The following is a 21707-nucleotide window of genomic DNA, read 5'->3' as shown; positions in this document are numbered from 1 at the left end:
TCGAGGGTCACTACAGCCGACGAGAACAGCGAACTCTCGACACATCATTTTCAGATACCGCGGTCTTTGGCCTCTCAGGTTAAACATGATATATAAGTCACTTAGATAGCTTAAAAATGTTATTGTTTCACTTTTTTAAGTATTTTATTTGTTCCTGAGTAAATTGGTTTGGCTGAGATTAAAGTTATAGTTTTTACTAGAGATGGACCGATCTGATATTACGTATCAGTATCGGTCCGATACTGACCTAAATTACTGGATCGGATATCGGAGAAAAATAAAAAATGTAATCCGATCCATTAAATATCACGAAAGCACCTCACAAAACTTGCAACACGCCGTAACTCACCTCAGAACGTTAGCACGTCGGAGCAGTATGCATCACGTGATAGAGCAGCTGTGGCATGCGGGACCTGTGGGTGGTCTGGATAGCATGTGGAGCTTCGCTAGCAACCCGGCATTTCATCTCCGACAAAGTTATCCCCGAGAGAAGTAAAGCAGGTGTGTAAGTCCATCTCTGAATGTTTGTAAAGCATTCCTGCATTAAGCTTAACAAACGATATATGGAGCGACTGCCTCTTCTTGCTGCTACTTCAATCATGAAACTGCTTAATGATCAGCTGATCGGCTTTTCTGTTGCGAGTCCGTGTCTCTAGTTTGTTTTTGGTCCACTTTGCACCAGAAAGAGGAAACCAGCGGCTGAACAACAGCAGCACATTTAAGCTTGATAAGCTGTTGTTAGAATTTATTTATTATTACTTTCTACTCGAGGATCTTTTTTTTACGTAGCTGACGGCTGGTAACTGTGCAGGGGCGGATCTAGCAAAGTTTAGCCAGGGGGGCCGATAGGGCATTAACTGGGAAAAGGGGGCACAAAGACATACTTTTCTTTCTTATTCTCATTTAAAATGTCTAGCTTTTAATAAATAATTATCTTACACCCAAAGTTTTAATCTGATGTAAAATGAATAGAAGTCAATTACTGTATATAGTGACTATTAAGTCTAATATATACCCTAGTAAGCTATAGTACTTTTTCCTTTGGGAAGGTACCATCTGTGCAGTCTGCAATTTTGTTGAAGAAAGATGTTGAATCTATTTAATATTTTAATATCTTGAAAAATAATTGATTTCTGTGCATTTTTTTTTCACACTGCATCAAATTAAGGTTGATTACGTCGATTAAGCATCATGAGGTGGAGCGTGAGGGGTGGTTCCCTATTTTTTATTTATTTATTTTTGTTGTTGCTGGGAGTTGGAACCCTATTAGTTAGGTTGCTTAATATTTACGCTAAGTACTCTTTAAAATACCAGAATAGGGAGGATGGTGTAGGTTTAAGTTTATTAGATTGATCAGTATTGCTGAACTATGAAATTTTTTTTTTTTGCATACAGGTATAACAGAATAGCTTTAGTGTAGTTGTTGTTTTAAACTTGAGTATGAACTTAAACAAAATGCAGCAAGATATTTAAAAAACAGTTTTGTTGATTAAAAAACACTATATCGGATTCATATCGGTATCGGTAGATATCCAAATTTATGATATCGGTATCGGACATAAAAAAGTGGTATCGTGCCATCTCTAGTTTTCACACAGCTGAATAAACGTCAAGCAGAAAACTGATTAATCAGAAGTGTGAGACGGTCGAGAGTTTACTCCAGTGTCCTGTTATATTTTAGATAGCAAGGAGCAGACGGCTGAGTTTATTAAACTCCACTGAGACAATCTGCAAATGTCATTAAAATTTAATAAACTATCATCTTGTTTTTATTTTTAGTTAGCACACACCTGAAACACTTTAGACAGTTTGTAACTCTCAGTGATGCCACAGTGTTCGTTTGACTTTGGGACCTGAAGTGACGGAGTTTAGGACCCAGATTACTCTGCGAGGCTACGGCAGCCGTAATGCTCCGACAATCCATCAGGCGGTGCGGCTTCATCGCTTACCAAAGTCGTACTAAAACATTTTTGACAGATTGTTGAGCGCTGTGCTCCACATAAAATCGGTTCGAGGTCAGTAAGCACAAGCAGAATTCATACATAAGGAGCACTGTCGATTTTTGAGAAAATTAAAGGATTTTAAGTGCGCCTTATAGTGCGGAAAATACAGTATAAACAAATAACAGCAAAATTAGATTACTTATTTTCTTGTTCTGTCTACTTTTGGGATCTGTGTGAAAGTCTGATGACACTTTAGAAACTTGTAAAAAGATCATAAACTTCCAAAGAGCACAGCAGCAGATCTCTTACATTATCAGCTGAGGTCCATGATGGAGGTTTGGTGTTGGTGCAGGTTCATTACTGAAATATGGAGGTAGGAACATGGACCCATCACTCCTCACAGACACACAGCTGGATACTGGAGACTGTGACCTCTGACCTCTGCAAACACAGAAGGGTTTCTCGTCACAATCAATGATAAAATCTGTCATGACAGAGTCTAATTTAGAGTCCAGATATTAGAATGACCTCATCATGACAAACCAATATCCAAAGAAAAGCCCAGAGAAATATTGTCTAAACTGACAACAAAGCCTGGCTCATTGGGAGCAAAACACAACGTATTACTCAAAACTCAGGAGTTCTGCACAGTGTGTTATTTTCTTGGTTTTGTAGGTTTGGAGTTAGAGTCAGCTGACGTTTCTCCATGTTTGCCAACTAGCTAGCTGGCTAATAAGTTGAGCTATGCAGCAGGGACTGTTGGTTAAGTCTAATAAATCTTTCAGGTCCTATTTATTCAGAAAAATCTAAATCTAAAGAAAATCCTCAAGTATTTTTATTTTAACCACGGCTATAAACTCACTGGTATCAGTTCTCTAACATTAAAACTCCAGGACAACAACTAAAGTTAGACGTCCAGGTCCTTCCTCATACAGGGACACAGGATAATCTGACGGTGCTTTAGGTTTGTTTATGCAGAAATATAAAAAAAGTCAAGTGTTCACAAAACTTCAAGCAAAACTCAACATGAGTCAGCAGCAGATCTCTTACATTATCAGGTGAGGTCCATGGTTGAGGTTTGGTGTTGGTGCAGGTTCATCACTGAAATATGGAGGTAGAAATATGGACCCATTACTCCTCACAGACGCACAGCTGGATACTGGAGACTGTGACCTCTGACCTCTGCAAACACAAACATCAATAACTGATCAGTTCTCTCTGACAGCCATATGATCAGCTGATCCCTCTGTGATATTGTGTCTGCCTCATAACGCTGACAGGTCAGCCAATCATCAGCGGTTTTTTCTGTCTCTGAATGAACTCAGTTTGTTCTCAGCTCTTCTCTCTGATTCTGCTGCACTGACTTCACTTAAACTTACAGAGTTCAGATCTTAGCAAGAAAACAAGTCAATAAAAATCAAACTCAGATCAAACAGTTTGAACCAATCACAGATCAATGATTCTGTCATGGTTATGTTGAAATGACTAATAAAGTTAGTAGTGTTCTTACATTGTTGCTGCAGGTCCATGACTGTAAGGTGGAGGTGTTTGTGTAACCCCGTCACTCCTCACAGACATACAGCTGGATGCTGCTCCGTCCTCTTCCTCCATCTTCTTGATGTCAGGGTGGAGTTAGTCTGAGAGGTAAACACACACACTCAGAGGTGCTGTTGTACTGGAAGCATCACACTGACGGCTTTCTAATGTTGGAGCTTTGGCCCTAAAGTCCAAACCAGTTATTTTAGAGGCTCAAAGTCTTTAAAAAACACCAAAACCATCACATTATTTAATAAGTACATGATCAGGTGGATGAAGGAACTCAGTGTGTTTGGGATCATCATCATGGTGAGGAGCCCACATGTTACGGCTCCTTTGGAGAGAAGCTGAGGATCACTGCGGAGAGAAGCTGAGGATTCTTTTCTACCTTTATTGATTTATTTTGGAATAAATTAAATATAAAGGTGCCAAAAACTGCCTGCAGCTTCTGCTCTGTGACAGGAAACTACTGTCAGGCTCAAAATGACTTCAGATTATTCATCACAGAGTGTTTATAGATCACAGGACACGTTACAGTTTTACTGTCGATGTTTTAGTTTAAAAGAATGACGTGATAAGATCTTACTGTGAATCTGCGCGCTCATTGGCTAATACCCTGAGACTGACAGGTGGTTATCCAATCAGCGTGCGGCCTCACACGGACATAAAACTCTTAAAGTTTGTTTCTGAAGGGATTTTCAGATCAGACCTGATGTTTCTGCCTACAGCCTGTTTACCGATATAATCAATATCAGACATCAGAGCAACAGAAACCTCGGTGATCAGGACGCCGGGACTGAGAACAGGAAGTGGCTCAAACGTCGCACTTTCATAAAGTCAGCCTGAACTCCACTCACAGAGTTTCTGTCGCCATTTTAGTTTTAAAACCCGTCGTGATAAGGGCGGGTCTTACTGTGAACCGGCACGCTCATTGGCTAATAACTTGAGATTGACAAGTCGTTATCCAATGAGCGCGCGGCTTCTCCCAACATAAAGTAGTTTCCTTTGAAAAACCAAAGTCTGATTATTTTTGCCTCCACTGACGGAGCCTGTTGTTCCCGCCACAGAGACACAGTAATGTCAGAGCGGTGTTAACACTCAGCTGCCTCAGCACAGCTCTCACTCTCCTCCTGCTCTCTCAGCTAAACTCACTTCCTCTCTACTTACAGGAAACCAGCGCTCAGAGGAGCCGACCGGCCTCACGTTTCACCCACAGACACGAACAGCGTGGAATTATTTTATGTCATAAGAAGAAACATATTCATGTTAACACTCACCTGCCTCAGCTCCACCTTCCTCCTCCTGCTGCTCTGAACGGAGGATCAACACTTTCACTTTCACTGCTCCTCCCTAAACACAGAGGATGCTGGGACTTGTAGTTTTTACCTTGTGTGATATTTATGGCTGTGACACTAAATCACAGCATTAAAACTTCCTGCAAACATGTCACAGGTGATAAAAGTTTCACATTAAAGGTGAAATTATTTTTCTGTCTCATGTTCAATAAACAGTGAGCTGGGAAAACTGAAGAACAGACTTCAGACGTTCCCTGCAGAGTTTCTGCTGCTCGGTCGTCTGCATGTTGCTGAGACTGAGCTGATGATGAAGCTGTGATGGGTTTATGGCACTTTTGGTTGTGGAGAAGAGTTTTACTGCCGGTGCAGGTGAAATGATCAGAGGTTACAGCCTCTGGTTAAAGTGGAGGCAGCGATCAGGACGGCTGAGCAGCAGAGGTCTCGAGGGTCCTAAAGTGTAAAAGCATCAGTGTTAGTAACACAAAGATCACAGAATGGGATCATCCACACAACACTAACATCTAAATCCACGGCAGGAACTCTTCCAGTGTCCTGAAAAATCTGTGTGCACGATGCTGAGATTAAAATCTGTCTGCTCATCTTAATGCAATATTTACTAAAGTCTGGTAGAAGTTTTACTGATTTCCAGTCCACTTAGCAGACGTGTGGATAGGTGGTGGGTTGTAGAGCAGACTGAAAGCTTTAACTTCATCCTCTGATTAAAAACTCAGACCCACAGATACAGGAAGTATAACCCTGGTGTAAGAAAGGAAACAGCAACACGGCAGCCATCTTTTTCCTCCCATGATGACCAGTGTCCCAGCAGAAGCTGGGGTTTGTTAGATCCTGTTCGATCCAGAGGAAACAGGCTAAAAGAGTCGATCAGGGGGGATCATGGTTTTATTATGTGCTCGTTATGATTGAAGCTCTGGTTGTGTGTTAGAGACAGAACCTGCAGATTCCTCCACTCTGCCTCCTCCTCTGCAGGAATCAGCCTCTTGGCTGGTTTTATTCACCAACGTGAATAAAATCATCAAACTAATCCAAGTTCATTGTGAAATGCCTGAAAATGGAGGAATAAATCTGTCAGTTACCGTATAAAGTTTGAGTTTGTCAGTGTTTTACACGGAGACGGTCGTCAGAATGTTGAATGTTTAGCATGAAAGTTCCACATCTGGAGAAACCTTCAAGATTAAAGCCAGTGAAAAGTGAAGAGTTTCTGCAGCAGCCGCACTTCCAGCAAATCTGTTCTTTCAAAATAAAGTGAAGAGTCTAAAATTATATTCACGACAGGTTTAAAGGTGAAGGTGGTCACATGGTTTTAGTGGAATGCCTACGTGGGCGCGTCTGAGTGATTTTGATTCAGATTCGTGCAGCGTGGAGCAGTAAACACTTGTTTTTGTTCATCTGGACTCATGAAGGATTCCAGTTAGCACATTTCCAGCCAATGAAACGTAACTACAGATGAAGACAAACACATTTAAGCTGCCTGACTCTCGAGTGTGGGTGCGTGTTCCCATTTTCAGTCTGTTTTAGTTTTCAGTTTAGAGGAACGCTGCAAACTCACAAAAACTTCTTTCTTGTGAGGTTTTGTTGTCAGACTGATAAAAGCAGCAGCAGCTGGTGTTTGATGAGCAGACGTGTGTTTCCTGTTCTGTAATAATCAGCTTGTTACCATCACATAATGAACTCAGCCGTGACCAATGAGGCCGTCCTTGTGCGGTTCTCTGGCGCTGATTCTGACTGTGACCTTCACCTCTGCAGGGTCGCCTCTGCTCGTGGCTGAGCTCGTGTTTGTCAGGCTGACAAAATAAAAGCTTCTTCATTTCTGTGGCTGAAGAGGAGTCTGCTCTTCTTCACCAACAGGAAGTGAAACATTTCTCACTGATTCTGAAATCTTCACTTGTTTCACAAATTCACAGTAACACACACACACGGTTGTGTTTTCATATCCTTGTGGGGACATCTATTTGACATCATGCTCTCCTCAGCCTTTTACTCTAACCATTAAGACTGAATGCCTAACCCTGACCTGACTGTCCCTGACACTAAAACCACATTCTGAGTCTCAAAAATGTCTTCAAACTTGTGGGGACGGGCATTTTGGTCCCCACAAAGACATGTAAACATGCACACACACAGGTATTAATGACCTCACAGGTTCATGTTTGGGGCTTTTAGCATCTTTGTGTGTCGCTCAGATTTAATTCACTCTTGTTTTGAGGTTTTGTGCCTTTTTGTTTCATTCTTTGTGCGTTTATTTTCTCTTTAAGCCTTTCAGGACTCGTGCTGTTGGCTTTTTCCTGGTGTGTTATTAGTATTTTTCATTTCTAAACTTATTCTAAAAGAAGGACCGATGGAACATTTATGTGAAAATAAACATGATCATTTAATGTTTTTGTCAATCACGGTGTTGGGACTAACGCGTTATTAAGTAACACGTTACAGTAACTACGTTATTATTGTGGTAACGAGCACGGTAACTAGTTATTATGCTAAAATCAGGAACGCGTTAGTCGTTACTGGGATTTAGATAGGCTCGTTACTCGTTACTTCGTGTGGTGGCTGTCGCGGAGCTTCCACAGATTCAGTAACATTAGCAAGTGGTGGAAGCCAGCAGGTGGAGGAGGGAAAGGGGGATGCAGAAGGAAAAGAGACCCGAGGCGGCCGCCGGTCCAAGTGTGAACTGAACTTCAGGTAAGAAGTTATGACCTGCAGTCTCTCTGGGTCAGATATAAACCAAGTTTAGGTGGAGTTTATTTTTGTTATTCTGACTTTTTCCGTACTGCATACTAGCTAGCATGACAGAGTTTCTATACAGCTGGGTGGGTGCTATGAAGTTAATGATGTTGAACTTTATTTTGTTCATAAGTTATTAGAATTGCCAACCGTCTCATCTGGTATTCAGAGAAAATATTACGCATTTCTTATTGAGGTGAAAAGGAACAGTTAGTCTCGTAATTCAGCTACAATGAAAAAGGCACAAAGCTGGATTTATTCTGTGTCTTTGCTGCACAGCTGCCTCTTCTTCTTTCATTCTCCCCCCTCCCTCTCCCGTTTCTACTTCAATCATGAAAACTGATCAATGATCAGCTGATCGTCTCTCTTGTTTGTTTATCTCCCACTTTGCATCAGAAAGAGGAAACCAGCGGAGTTCACGTTAAACAACAGCAGCACGTTTAAGCTTGATCAGCTGTTGTTAGAATTTATTTCATATTAATTTCTAGTATCAGCTGATGTTTGCTGGAGCCACAGCTGCAAAAAAGCTGCTGGTCATGATGTCGGTTTGGTTATGTGGTGAGAGGGAAACATGAAGATGAAACCAGGAGATGTCCTTACTGAATCATCAGAGCTGTGATGGAGAAACAGGTTTACCTTTTAGGTGACATGAATGAGTTGAAGGGAAGTTATGAACTGTTTCTGAGAGACAAATAACACCAGGATCCTTTTTTAGGTAGCTGACAGCTGGTAACTGTGCAGGGGCAGCTCTAGCAAAGTTTTGCCAGGGGGGCATGTAGGGCATTAACAGGGAAAGGGGGGCACAAAGAAATACTTTTCTTTCTTATTCTCGTTTAAAATGTCTCGCTTTTAAAAAATAATTATCTGAATCTTACAACAAACGATTGATAGATTGATGCATATATACCATCAAAACAGTGAGCATCACTGTCACAGCAGCGTTTGTTTTCATTCAAAGGCTTTAGGATTTTTGCTATAATGGTGGGCCGGTCTCTAGTCACAATGCCCAGGCTGATTTTTTTGTCCCAGTCCAGCCCTGTATGCAGCTCATCTGCAGTCTGGTGTTACCTACATCTTCCTATTCAGAAGGCAGAATTTCCGAGTTCTGAGTACAATCGACAGCACCACGACTGCAGTTTTTGTGTTGGATGTAAAAGGCGCACATGATGCTGTGACGTAAGGCTAGAATCATGGTGGCGGTCAACGGCGGTCCAGGCGTGGGATTTCTCTCGTGGAAATATGCACATTATCTTTTCCTTTCTATTGGTAGGTGGCACAGTGCACTTGTGGCAAGTAAGCAAGCTAGAAGACTGGCAAAGTTATGGAAGCAACACATTAACAAGAGAATTCTGAGTAAAACCAAAGTTACTTTCCCTAGTAACTAGTTACTTTGAAAGTAACGAGTAACTTGAAGTAACTGAGTTACTTTTGATAGAAGTAACTAGCAATGTAACTAAGTTACTAATTTAAAGTAACTTACCCAACACTGGTCAATCATTAAAAATAAATCCTGGTCTTTCATTTTGCTGCTGCATTGTTCACAGAAACACATATTTTCCTGTTTCTTTCTGTTTGTGTGTTTCTGCTTTTGCCTGTTTAGAGCTGCTGAGCAGGAAAACCCAGACGAACAAAAACCTCTTTTAAGTAAATGTTTGAGTCACTTTGGGTCTGAAATGTAAAAATCTGCAAACTGAAACAGATTTGAAGGCATCACAGGAACAGCCTCACATTCAAAACATGAAAGAGAGGACTTTTATTTTGAAACACTCAGGAAATGACAGAGAGAAAGTTTTTTAATTAAAACAAATTATTAGTTTATGCATTCTAAGTTCATACAACCACCAAAACTGTGATGATCCTCACATCAGCTTTACTGTGTGAGGTCCCATACAAAATCATTAATGTTATTATTATTATTATTATTATTATTATTAGAGACTTGCAGAGAGAAGAGGTGGAAACATTTTGATTTTCATAAATTTAACAGACTAAAAACCTACAAACATGTTTGGTGCTGAAGAAAAATGGAAAATATCAGAACATCAGAATAAAAAAGTGAAACCTGTGGGGAGGTCTGAGTGAGACACGGCAGAGCCCCACGGTGAGTGTCTGTCCGTGTCTGTGGAACAACAACGTTTGGATCACTTGCAGTCGCAGAGCAGCGCGGCGCCTCGCAGCGTCCAGTGCTCGGGCGGCTGCACGCTCCTCAGCTGCAGGGAGAAGATGAAGTTCAGGTCGGTGCGTCAAGGCTTCTTGTAGACGGGACACGAGTACAGGCTGACCGCCCCCCACATTCATTCGCACATTCACACCTAGTGACAATTTGGATTATCCAAATAACCTATCCCCACAAGCTTCATGTCTTTGGGCGGTGGGAGGAAGCCGGAGTACCCGGAGGGAACCCACGCAAACACGGGGAGAACAGTGGACCATTGATCAGAGGTCCATTGTGGTATCAATCAGACCACTGGTCTTTGATAATTATGATTGACATGGCAGCACTGAATGCACATGTGCTGTATCAAGCATGCACCGGGACGCAGGAAAGACGGTGGACTTCCTGGTGGAGCTTGCAAGAGAGCTGGCTCACTCTCATGTAGCTGGGAAGAAGGCAAGAAAAGAACAGTTGCTTCGGACACAACCCTCCACACCTAGCCCTGGAAAAAGAGCCATGTGTCAGGTCAAACACAAATGCAAGAACAATCATGTCACTGTGCGATGTGTTCACTGCTACAGATACACATGTGGTAAATGCAGACTACAGATACCATGGCAGTGCCAGGATTGTGAGTGATTGCTGAAAATGTTGAAATGTACTCACTCACTTTTTATTATTATTTGTAAATATGTGTACAAATGGTTGGTTTTTTTGTACTGTTTTTATCAATAAATCTCAGCAACAAAGGAAATACACCCATGTGTGTTGATTTCTCCCTAAGATGGCAAACTGAAACACAAGTTTCCTTGTGGCTCAGGAAACTAACCACTCCAAGTTGGTGACTTTTGGAGATTTATTTTCCTGGATGATTGAGAATGCATCAAGACGAACACAAAAGGAAGTTCACCGCTTTTAGCAGCTCCCCCCCAGACAAACAAAGAGGCAGTTGGCAGTTAGAAATCAGCAATCATTCACACACCCCCACTCCCCTCCAGAATTCTCAGGTAACAACCTAATTTACATATGAATGACTAGCCAATTTATCTTCCACTTGGCTGAAGCTAAAGTCTAGCTAAAAGCCTACCAGCCATTTGGCAACTCAGCCCATCACACGTCCACGTCTCTCCTTGTTTCGTCTTTTATTATGAAAGGGTTGTGTTTCCATGTTCAGTGTGTTTCATGTTGCTTCCCCTGTGGTGTCAGGTTCATTTGTGTCAGCTGTGTTTCCACTTCCCTCCTTTCTCTTCTGTGTATTTAAGTCCGCTGTCTTCCTCTGGGCAGTGTTGGTGCGTTTTCCTCCGTTCACGTTATTCCGGGTTTCAGGTTATCTCCTGATTCTGTTTAGGTCCATGTTCATGTTCATGTTTTTTCATCAGAGTTTCTCGCATGCACCTCCTCGGATTCATGTTCATGTTTTTCTTGTCATAGTTGTCATAGTCATACCGAGTTATTCCCAGGATAGGTTTTAGTTTTAGTTTCCGCCCCTGTTTGCTGGGCCTTGTTTTGTGTTCGTGGTTTTCAACCTAATAAATGGTTTGTTTTTTTGTTAAGATTCAGTTCCATCTCTCCCTTGTCTGCTTCCGGGTTCATATTGCAATCACATCAGCCACAGTGACAATAAACTTATTTTGATTTTTAACTTTCTTTAGTTTTTCAACAATATTATGTATATATAAACATTTTGCATCTTACAATATAAAGCCTGGATCCTGCACATATTGCACTTTGAACTTGAACTGTGTTGTCTGTTTATTGGAGATTGTACTACTTGAATTCATTATCCTGGTGATACACTCTAAAAAATGTTTTGTTGGCTCAACTTTAAAAAATTGAGGTAACAATTTCCACTCAACTTTTTAAGTTACAAATTTTGCATATTATTAAGTAAATCCAGCAAGTAATTTTTAGGTTTGGCTAACTCAACTAGTTCAACAAACCAACATGATTTACTTTGACCTGTAAAAGCATAATTAAGTTTAAGCAACCTAATATTAATTTAAAATTTCTGGTAATATTGAGTTGACAAATTACATTAGTTGAGTTAATCTAACTTACTTTTTTACATATATCCTACTCACAATTATCCATGCAAACATAGCCATTTAAATTATTCCAACTGATGAAACAGTTTATTGCATAACATTTTCGAAGTAATACACTTCTGTGTCATACAACATAAATCAAACATTACAGCAGCCCTTTAATTATAAATGAGTGGGCAAAAACAATAATGTATTTCAGTACAATTCCTCCACAAACAACCTCAGTAACAAAAGAAAATGTAGCATGTTTATTACCTGGACAAGGTGGGTTGAATCAGAAGCTAAAACATACCAATTTACTTCGTTTTTCTTACTCCACAATAGGGCTGCCACAAACGATTATTTTGATAGTCGACTAGTCACCGATTATTTTTGCGATTAGTCGACTAATCAGATCATCATCCATTGGACGTACAGCGTACAGCTTATTGCACCAGCAGCATCTGGTCTTATATAACTATCATTAGCTTACAGCTTGAAGTGTTTGTGCTAACTAAAAATAAAGACAAGATGGTAGTTTATTAATTTTTAATGAAATTTGCAGATTGTTTCGGTGAAGTTTAATAAACTCCTTGCTTTCTACACTCAACAAAAATATAAACGCAACACCTTTGTTACTGCTCCCATTCCCCATGGGATGGACGTAGAGACCTAAAATTCATTCCAGATACACAATATAACCATCCCTCCCAAACAGTGGTCACAAATCTGTCCAAATGTGTGGTAGTGGGCACATCTGCCATATTGAGATAATCCATCCCACCTCACAGGTGTGCCACATCAGGATGCTGATCTGACATCATGAGTAGTGCACAGGTGTACGTCAGACTGCCCACAACAAAAGGCCACCCTGGAATGTGCAGTTTTGTCTCACAGCAAAATGCCACAGATGCCACAAGCAATGAGGGAGCGTGCAACTGGCATGCTGACAGCAGGAATGTCAACCAGATCTGTCGCCCGTGCATTGAATGTTCATTTCTCAACCATAAGCCGTCTCCACAGGCGTTTCAGAGAATATGGCAGCACATCCAACCGGCCTCACAACCGCAGACCTCGTGTAACCACACCAGCCCAGGACCTCCACATCCAGCAGGTTCACCTCCAAGATCGTCTGAGACCAGCCACCCAGACAGCTGCTGGAACAATTGGTTTGCACAACCAAACAATTTCTGCAAAAACTGTCAGAAACCGTCTCAGGGACACTCAACTGCATGCCCGTTGTCCTCATCGGGGTCTTGACCTGACTCCAGCTCGTCGCCGTAACAGACTTGTGTGGGCAAATGCTCACATTCGATGGCGTCTGGCACGTTGGAGAGGTGTGCGCTTCACGGATGAATCATGGTTCACATTGTTCAGGGCAGATGGCAGCTGAGAATGTCCCAGTTCTTGCATGGCCAGCATACTCACCGGACATGTCACCCATTGAGCATGTTCGGGATGTGCTTGACCGGCGTATACGACAGCGTGTACCAGTTCCCACGAATATCCAACAACCTCGCACAGCCATTGAAGTGGAGTGGACCAACATTCCACAGGCCACAATTGACAATCTGATAGACTCCATGCGACGATGTGTTGCACTGCATGAGGCAAATGGTGGTCACACCAGATACTGACCGGTTCTGGGTCCCCAGACCCCCAATAGCGCAAAAAACTGCACATTCCAGGGTGGCCTTTTGTTGTGGGCAGTCTGAGGTACACCTGTGCACTACTCATGATGTCAGATCAGCATCCTGATGTGGCACACCTGTGAGGTGGGATGGATTATCTCAATATGGCAGATGTGCCCACTACCACACATTTGGACTGATTTGTGACCACTGTTTGGGAGGGATGGTTATATTGTGTATCTGGAATGAATTTTAGGTCTCTACGTCCATCCCATGGGGAATGGGAGCAGTAACAAAGGTGTTGCGTTTATATTTTTGTTGAGTGTAAAATATAACAGGACACCGGAGTATATTCTCCAGCGTCTCACACTTCTGATAATCAGCTGTCTGCTTGACAGTTTTAGCTGTGCAAAAACTATAACTTTAATCTCAGCCAAACCGATTTACTCAGGAACAAATAAAATACTAAAGAAAGCCAAACAATAACATTTTTAAGTTATCTAAGTGACTTATATATATGTTTAACCTGACTAGCGAAAGACGGCGGTGGGTTTGAAAACGATTTGCCGGGAGTCCGGTGTTCTCACGGCTCTAGTTAGCCTTGCCCCCGCCTAGCTAACGAGCTAGTGGGTAACAGACGTCTCCGAAAACGTCGGAGCGCTTTTGAAAATATGTGGTGTCTTGATAAACTGAGCAGATATTTGAGGTTTACACAGCTACATTCTCGCCTGAAAATATGTTAAACGTTTATTTTGTGACCAAGAAAGAATAATAAGAGTAAAGTTAAAACTAACTAGCTGCCGCCATTGTTGACAACTGCGCTGGGCTGCGCTATGAATTCTGGGACACAGCTTCTTCTTCTTCGGGGTTTAACGGCAGCTGGCCTCCTTGTACATGCAGTGCTGCCATCTTCTGTTTCAGTCCGTTATTACACTCTTAAATCCTACTACTCATTCCTGCGTCCTTTGTGATCTTACAAAGCTTCAAACGATGCGTCGACTATTAAATTAGTCGTCGACGATTTTAATAGTCGACATAATCGTGACTAGTCGACTAATCGTGGCAGCCCTACTCCACAATGGTGTCTACAACTTCTGATTAACTGAACACACCAGCCAATCAACAGTGTTTAGTTATTAATAGAAACAAGCAGAGCAGTGGGGCCTGATGACCGACTTTGAGAACCACTATAAAGATTTGTAAAGGTATATTAAAAATAAAGCGGCGCATATATATATATATATATATATATATATATATATATATCAAGTCTTCCAAATAACAATAATTTTAAATCACACCCTTCTAAAATACCTCAGAAAACAAACATTGCAAAGTAAGGCAATTTGTTTTTGCAAATCTGCTTACCGGTATTATTAAACATTAACTTTAACCTAGCAACTTGGTAAATATCACAGAATCAAGAAAATTACAAAACATGTTAATATTTAACAACGCAACAATCCAAAGGTAAGGTTATACGTATTATGAACTCTCAAAACTACACTTGTCTAAGACTGCATAAAAAACACAAGCATCAGCACATCTGAATATTGCAGCCTAAATTACATTTGTTTTATAACAGAAGTTTGTACTTAAGAGACATTACCTGTGGGCTGGCTTTAAGCCCATCAAGTTCCAGAAACACCTTCTGGAATACCTCTAGAGTGTTCTTTACTTGTTTGGGGTAGCTCAGATTGAGAGCGTATATACAGTAAGTCCCATCATTAAGGCACACGCTCTGGGCACATCAAGGTCTTCCAGGACAGCTGTTCCTTCAATCACAATTTTAGCGACGGCTGGAAGTGGCACTGCTGCACGTCTGGTGACTACGATCTTTACCACTTCTTCTGAGAACTGTTCTTCACCATCCTGGCAAGTAGGTTAAAAAGAAACATGTCGGTATTTTATGTGCTATTTAAAAATATAACACAAAACAATGTGAGATTTACCTACCAGCTGTTCTCTGAAGAGATCCTCTTCTTTCTCTTTCAGATACACCATCAGGCAACGGATTGCGACCTCTCTTCTTGTTTCCACTGAACTCTGGAGAATAAAAAAAGTTTACTAGGCCAAAAGTCAAACATATTACATTCATAGGACTAGCGTTTTGCTAATTATTGATTTAATTTTTGTTTTTAACAAATAAACAATTTAATTTTTATAACTTGAATTTAATCTGTTACATACTGCCCTGCTTTCAATGCACCCTTTGCTAGCAGTAGGATAAGGTGAGTGAAAGTAAATGTAACCTAGATTTGGAGACTATTTCAAACAGTTTTTGTTGAGTTCTAAGGACTATAAAAGACTACAAAGGCTTATCGAGGCTTTTGAGTTAACAAGTTATTTTAAGTATAAAACCTTCTCTAAAATACTACAATGAAACACTGAAAAGATGAATCCAAAATTCAAAAAATAAATAAATAAATCTACAGACTGTAGTTTAAAATTGGAAAAAGTGTGTCATATCCAAATGTGTGAGAGAATTTTCTTTTTAATTATTTGAAGACCACTGTAGACATGCCACAATCCCACACTTCACATTATGCTTACAATTACAGAAGGTAACGAAAGCAAGTCTTATGTGCACACACACAATTTAGTTTTTTCTTGCTAGGTCAACTAACTTTAACCTCAGGCATATTTCACATTTGCGCTTAAAATATCAATACATTTGATAGAAATACTTTTACTCACATAAATACTCTGGCATAAATTCACCACATTTCACTCTGTCAGTAATTAGTTACCTCACCCAAGACCGTCGAAACAAATTTACTCTGACACCATGATAAAAATGCAGGCAGCTGCTGACTGGTTAATTTGAACATATACAGGTTCAAATTGAACATGCTCTGCTGTCTGCAAGGTCTGTCAGCTAACCAAATGAACCCTGACAAGTGACAAATTTTAAGTATAAGTGGAAAAATTGACAATGTACTCTGTATTTGCGAGGAACGTTTGCTAGCTAAAAGAAAGCTAGCTAACAACTTTAACTTTAGCAACTTTACTATGCTAAACTATGATTAAAACCATCAAATTTAAAGTGTACAAATATAACTTGTAATTAATCTATTTTGAAATTCAATACTTAGTTAACTCACCGAACACAGTCTAGGGGAAACACACCTCTACTCCCACAAAGTGATAAGAATGCAGACAACTGCTACGCCTGTGATGATACGAACATATGCTACGGGGTTACCCTCTGCTGTATGCATGGTCTCATACACACCTATGGCTAACCAAAGTAACGACCGGAGTGACAGATTTAATTGACAGATTTCATTAACAACAGGAAAAAATACAAACGCTCTTTTATACTTTTATAGAGTAACAACTAGCATAACACAGAGTGTCAATTCACATCATGTAGCTGCCATTGTCAGACTAAACTTAAGCAGTAAATTCCTGTAACTAGTACATATTTATTAAAGACTATAAAACAAGGAACTTACCAGGTAGTGGTGCCAACCTCTGTTTTTTTCCATTTCTTCTTTTTTTATGGTAGTTGTAATTATTTTTTCGTTATGGTCCAGTTATGGGCAGTTCAATATGGGCAGTTCAAACACGAAAGATGTTCAAACTCACTTTTACATGTTACACAAACTTAATATTTTCTGTTGTTGATTGATGATAAAAGTATTTTGTTCAATATACTCAAACATTTAAGTTAAGGAGGTGTTTATTAATTTCTGTGTTGCACTAACTTTTAACATTGATTAGTCAACTCACTGAAACGTGTACATGTAGACAACTTACTTTTTTAAGTAGAAAAATGCTCTTTTGTTAAGTTCTACCTACAAACACCATGAATATTTTTTAGAGTGTATAACACATTAATTCTCCATTTGGAATCAATATAGTATATAATACAGTATCTGTCTATCCATCTATATAGCTATTGAATTGAACTGGAGTGAATGGAAGAGAATTAAATAATGGATTTCATGTTCATGTTTATCTATGTTGTAACAGTGGCGACTTGAGACATCTGTTTGGCACTATATGAAGAGAATTAAATAAAATTTAAATGAAAATGATATTAACTGTATTTATACATTTTATATTTTTGGATGAGACACTGTCAGTGTGCTGTTATATAACTCAGGTATTTTTAAGGCCTGACTGGTGGCATTGGTGCCCATTGCTTTACTGTGCTGTTGGATGTGTATGTGGGCTATCCCTTGTACCTGACATTTGATTGGGCATCACTGTGTTGCTATGGTATGATCCTGGTAGTTGTTGTTAATAAAACAATAACAAATTCAAATTCAAACATTGCTGCATTCTTCTGTCACTGAGGATTCCAAACCTGCACTCAGTCTCCTCATTACTTTGGTATTGAACAGACAAACTTTGGAGCTCCTGCAAACTTTATTAACAAACTGCAAATATTTTACACAAATCTGCGACTGACAACAAGCACAGAGACTTCAAACAATCACTGAAGTAAGGACTGAAAGATTTACTTTAAAACAATAATGATTAAGACCTTTTTCGTAAGGTTGTTTTCCCTTGATTGCCAGCTGTTACTGTTTTTATCTTCATATCTTTCATATTTGTCCACCTGAACAATGCTTTAATGATACAGTTTGAGAAGTTTGATATGAATTTATCCAACTGACTTGAAAATGAAACTGACAACTGTCCTGTAATCTTACACAGAGAAACCAAATCCTGCATCTTTGCCTTGACAGACGCCTAAAATGGCTCGAGCTGTGGTAAGTTACCCTTCACTGTGTCTGTTTCTAAACATTAAATCGTGTGAATTTTTAAAGAAAAATCCAACAACAACAATAATAATATGTAACAGAGCAAAACGTCAGATGACTTGAATGTTCCTCTGCAACACAAAGTCAAAGTCTGCCTCCTCCACAGGCAAAGGAGAAGCTCCCACGCTCATCCAGTGCAGACCGTTGTGCTCTGGACAATGAAGTTCCCGCTTTCATGTTCCGACCTATCAGCGCACCTGCATGTGAGCTCCTAAGTCCACCACCTGCTGATGCCAGCTTTCAGTCGAAGGACACAGACAAGATCATGCATCCAGATTTGAAAAACGATCGTTCATCCCTGGATGATGACGTGACGTTTTTCATGTGTCCTACTGATGTTCCTCTGCCTCCGAGACCTCCACCCACTGCAGAGGTAGGTCTCTGCAGAAAGCGCAGATATTCTACTGCTTTTTCTGTTAATGATGAAGAGGAACATTTGATGCCCAAACGCATGAGGCTGATGAGTTCTGATGTACCAGTTTCTTCAAATCCTCCACCTGCTGATGCCAGCTTTCATGCAAAGGACACTGACAAGATCATTCATCCAGATTTGAAAAACGATCGTTCATCCCTGGATGATGAAGTGATGTTTTTCATGTGTCCTACTGATGTTCCTCTGCCTCCGAGACCTCCACCCACTGCAGAGTTAGGTCTCTGCAGAAAGCGCAGATATTCTACTGCTTTTTCTGTGGAGGATGAAGAGGAACATTTGATGCCCAAACGCATGAGGCTGATGAGTTCTGATGTACCAGTTTCTTCAAATCCTCCACCTGCTGATGCCAGCTTTCATGCAAAGGACACAAACAAGATCATGCATCCAGATTTGAAAAACGATCATACATCCCTGGATGATGACGTGACGTTTTTCATGTGTCCTAGCGATGTTCCTCTGCCTCCGAGACCTCCACCCACTGCAGAGGTAGGTCTCTGCAGAAAGCGCAGGTATTCTACTGCTTTTTCTGTTAATGATGAAGAGGAACATTTGATGCCCAAACGCATGAGGCTGATGAGTTGGGATGTCTCTAAGTCTCCAGCTGCTGAGAAGGAGTATGTTTGCTTTACGTGTCCTGAAGACAAGAGGTCTGAGTTACCTCTCAGCTCCCTCCAAGGCCATCCACCATCACAGGTCAATAATAATGACACTGACCAGTGTACCATTCTGCTGCCTCCTGAAATCCCAGTACCTCCAAGTCCTGCCCCTGTTGGAGTTCTAGAAACTGTTGATTTTCCTTTTGTTGATAATTAAATACGTGTTTGTGGTAATAAATACATTTTTGAGCAAATACGTGTTGAGATGATTCGGTTGATTATGATGGTTATAACTCTCCAAACAGTATTATTCCTAATAAGATCTTTACTTTTTATACTTATTTTCTCCATGACCTATTTTGATGTCTGTTTTGAAGATCCACTCATATCATGACAGTATGCTTATTCTCAGTAGAGTGTATAGCCACATGTGAACAAATAATAAATTAAAGTCACTCATTAACAACTTACCACATACGCCGGAGCTGAATTCAAGATGTAAGCAGACGTTTCACAGATATCTTGGTTGTCTTTCCATTTCCTACACTAACAGTATCCTGAGAATTGGCTTATAGAGCTGATATAAAGGTGAAATTTGATGACTTAATCGAAGCATCATCAGCTTAAATGCAAATGAATCCACTGTACTTGAGGTAACCTAACACTGACCATGAACGCCACAATCACTGTGCGCCAGTCCAACACAGTGCTTTACTGTGAACTCACCACAGTACTGCAAACTAAAGTGTTTATCTTCCAGTCCAATCCAATCCATCTTTATTGAGAAAGCACTTTAAAAAACCCAGGACAAAACCAAAGTGCTGTACAGTAAATGAGTTAAGAACAATAGAATAAAACATAACAGTAAAAAAATAAAACACATAATACATAAAAAATGTAAACAGCCCTATATTTCAAAACAAGATAAAACAGCAAAAATAAACTAAAAAACTCAAACTAAAAACCAACATCTTACAAGGTGTCAAAGGTCAGGGTGAAGAGATGAGTTTTCAGGAGTGATTTAAGAACAGGCAGAGAAGAAGCCTGTCTAATCTCTAAAGGCAGATCGTGTCACAGTTTCAGAGATGCTGCAGCAAAAGCACGATGTCCTCTAAGTTTACGCTCAGTCCTGGGAACATTCAGGAACAGCTGATCAGCTGACCTGAGACAGCGGGTGGGTTTATAAGACTGTGGCAGCTCAGAGAGTTAAGATGCAGCTAGGTCATGGAGAGCTTTAAGAGACATTAATACCAATAAGCTGCTAACATGATGTTGTATTTTATTTACATGTCTGTTTTAGCACTTTAACATTTGCATCTGTCTAACTGGCTAACCATGCAAGACTATTGCAAGCATTGCTCTGTAATAGTGCGACATTTTGGACCCCAGGAGGTCCTTCTGTATCTGCACGATGTTTGACCTGCAGTCTTTATAGCCGCCTATGTATATTCTTTTAAACCTTTTTATTGTTTTTAAATGATAGTTACGGACCAAATGTTAAACTATATAGTTGAATATATAGTTAAAGTGTTTCTCTAGATACAGAGAAAGGTTTTACATCAAAAGGTCATCTGTCTGCATATAAAACAGAAGCTTTCATGCAGATGCACTTCCTGTTTAGAGACTTTGAGGTTTAGGTAGTGACGGGGGTGATTTACTGAGCGTGTAAGTTTTCCTCCTGTCAACACACTCTACAATGCCGCCCACATGCCACTCCTGTCCAGTCTTGAAAGCAAAACATGTATGTATAGTATAAAATGGTGAAATGCTGATTTCCATGTTTCAATTGAATCACTTGATTGTAATCAATTGATTGCAGAGACTTTTGTCAAGACCCTATAGAATCAGAAGTCCCGTGAACATGCACTAATAAAAGCTGCAGTTGTAATAGGGGATAAAGTGGTGTGCACAATGTGTGTTTGCATAAGATGTCAGTAATGCATTCACATTAAAATCACAGGGTTTCTTTCTTTTTCTTACATATCATGTAAAAAAACAACAACAAAAAAACACTCCTGCAACATTTTTTCTCTGCCACAGATTTAGGAGAGGAAGAGTCCAGCATTTCAACACCTGTGCAAATGTTAGTTTATTTGATAGGTGCATCAGTAGTAATTATTTAAATTAGAGTTTTCAGCAGTGTTGTTGTATTTACAGCAAAGTGCCTGCAAAGTGTAAAAACTAATTAACTGATGATACTAGACCCTTAAAAGAGATAAACACCACTAGTCAAGTCATAATGGCTACTTACAAATACATAAGCACTCAACACAACCCACACAGTGATCTAATGCACAAAAACAAAGGAGACTTAAACTGGCTGAATCAATTACTGTAAAGAAAACATGGAGGAAGGCTTCCTGTGGTGTCTGTCTGCAGTATAGGTCATAAACCTGCCTCCTGCATTACAGCAGACAGGTCAGGGGTCAAATGAAAAGCAAAATGTTTACCTCAGATAAGGGATGCACCAATACCACTTTTTTGGAAACGAGTACGAGTACGAGTGCTTGCATTTCAGTACTCGCCGATACCGAGTACTTAATAAAAACATGATTTAAATTTACAGGTAACAGCTTTAGT

At 40.1% G+C, this 21707-nt stretch overlaps 1 protein-coding gene and 1 long non-coding RNA gene across 2 annotated transcripts in view; both read right to left on the bottom strand.

Moving 5' to 3' along the window:
* The window catches only part of LOC146682066 (NACHT, LRR and PYD domains-containing protein 12-like), a 39264-nt gene extending 34442 nt beyond the window's left edge, over positions 1-4822 (bottom strand). The window contains exons 1-4 of the mRNA XM_085448816.1: positions 4757-4822; positions 3454-3580; positions 2994-3125; positions 2253-2384 (exon numbers count right to left, since the gene is read on the bottom strand). Coding sequence (XP_085304942.1) covers positions 2253-2384; positions 2994-3125; positions 3454-3554 — 365 coding nt within the window. The 5' untranslated portion in view covers positions 3555-3580; positions 4757-4822. The remainder of the gene's footprint in view (positions 1-2252; positions 2385-2993; positions 3126-3453; positions 3581-4756) is intronic.
* A 9763-nt stretch (positions 4823-14585) lies between these two features.
* LOC146682065 (uncharacterized) lies at positions 14586-16567 on the bottom strand. The gene is made up of 3 exons (XR_014918009.1): positions 16428-16567; positions 15280-15369; positions 14586-15195 (listed from the first exon to the last, which is right to left on the bottom strand). It is a non-coding gene; the product is annotated as an uncharacterized LOC146682065 (long non-coding RNA).
* Positions 16568-21707: the final 5140 nt, after the last annotated feature.

The sequence above is a fragment of the Copadichromis virginalis genome, linkage group LG23 (genome assembly GCF_057382275.1).
Source record: "Copadichromis virginalis isolate Kocher_CV1m ecotype Utaka linkage group LG23, C_Virginalis_male_GT1.1, whole genome shotgun sequence".
In the NCBI taxonomy this organism is placed as follows: domain Eukaryota; kingdom Metazoa; phylum Chordata; class Actinopteri; order Cichliformes; family Cichlidae; genus Copadichromis; species Copadichromis virginalis.
Note: the sequence above shows the minus strand (reverse complement) of the source record. Positions and strands in the feature narration are given on the sequence as shown.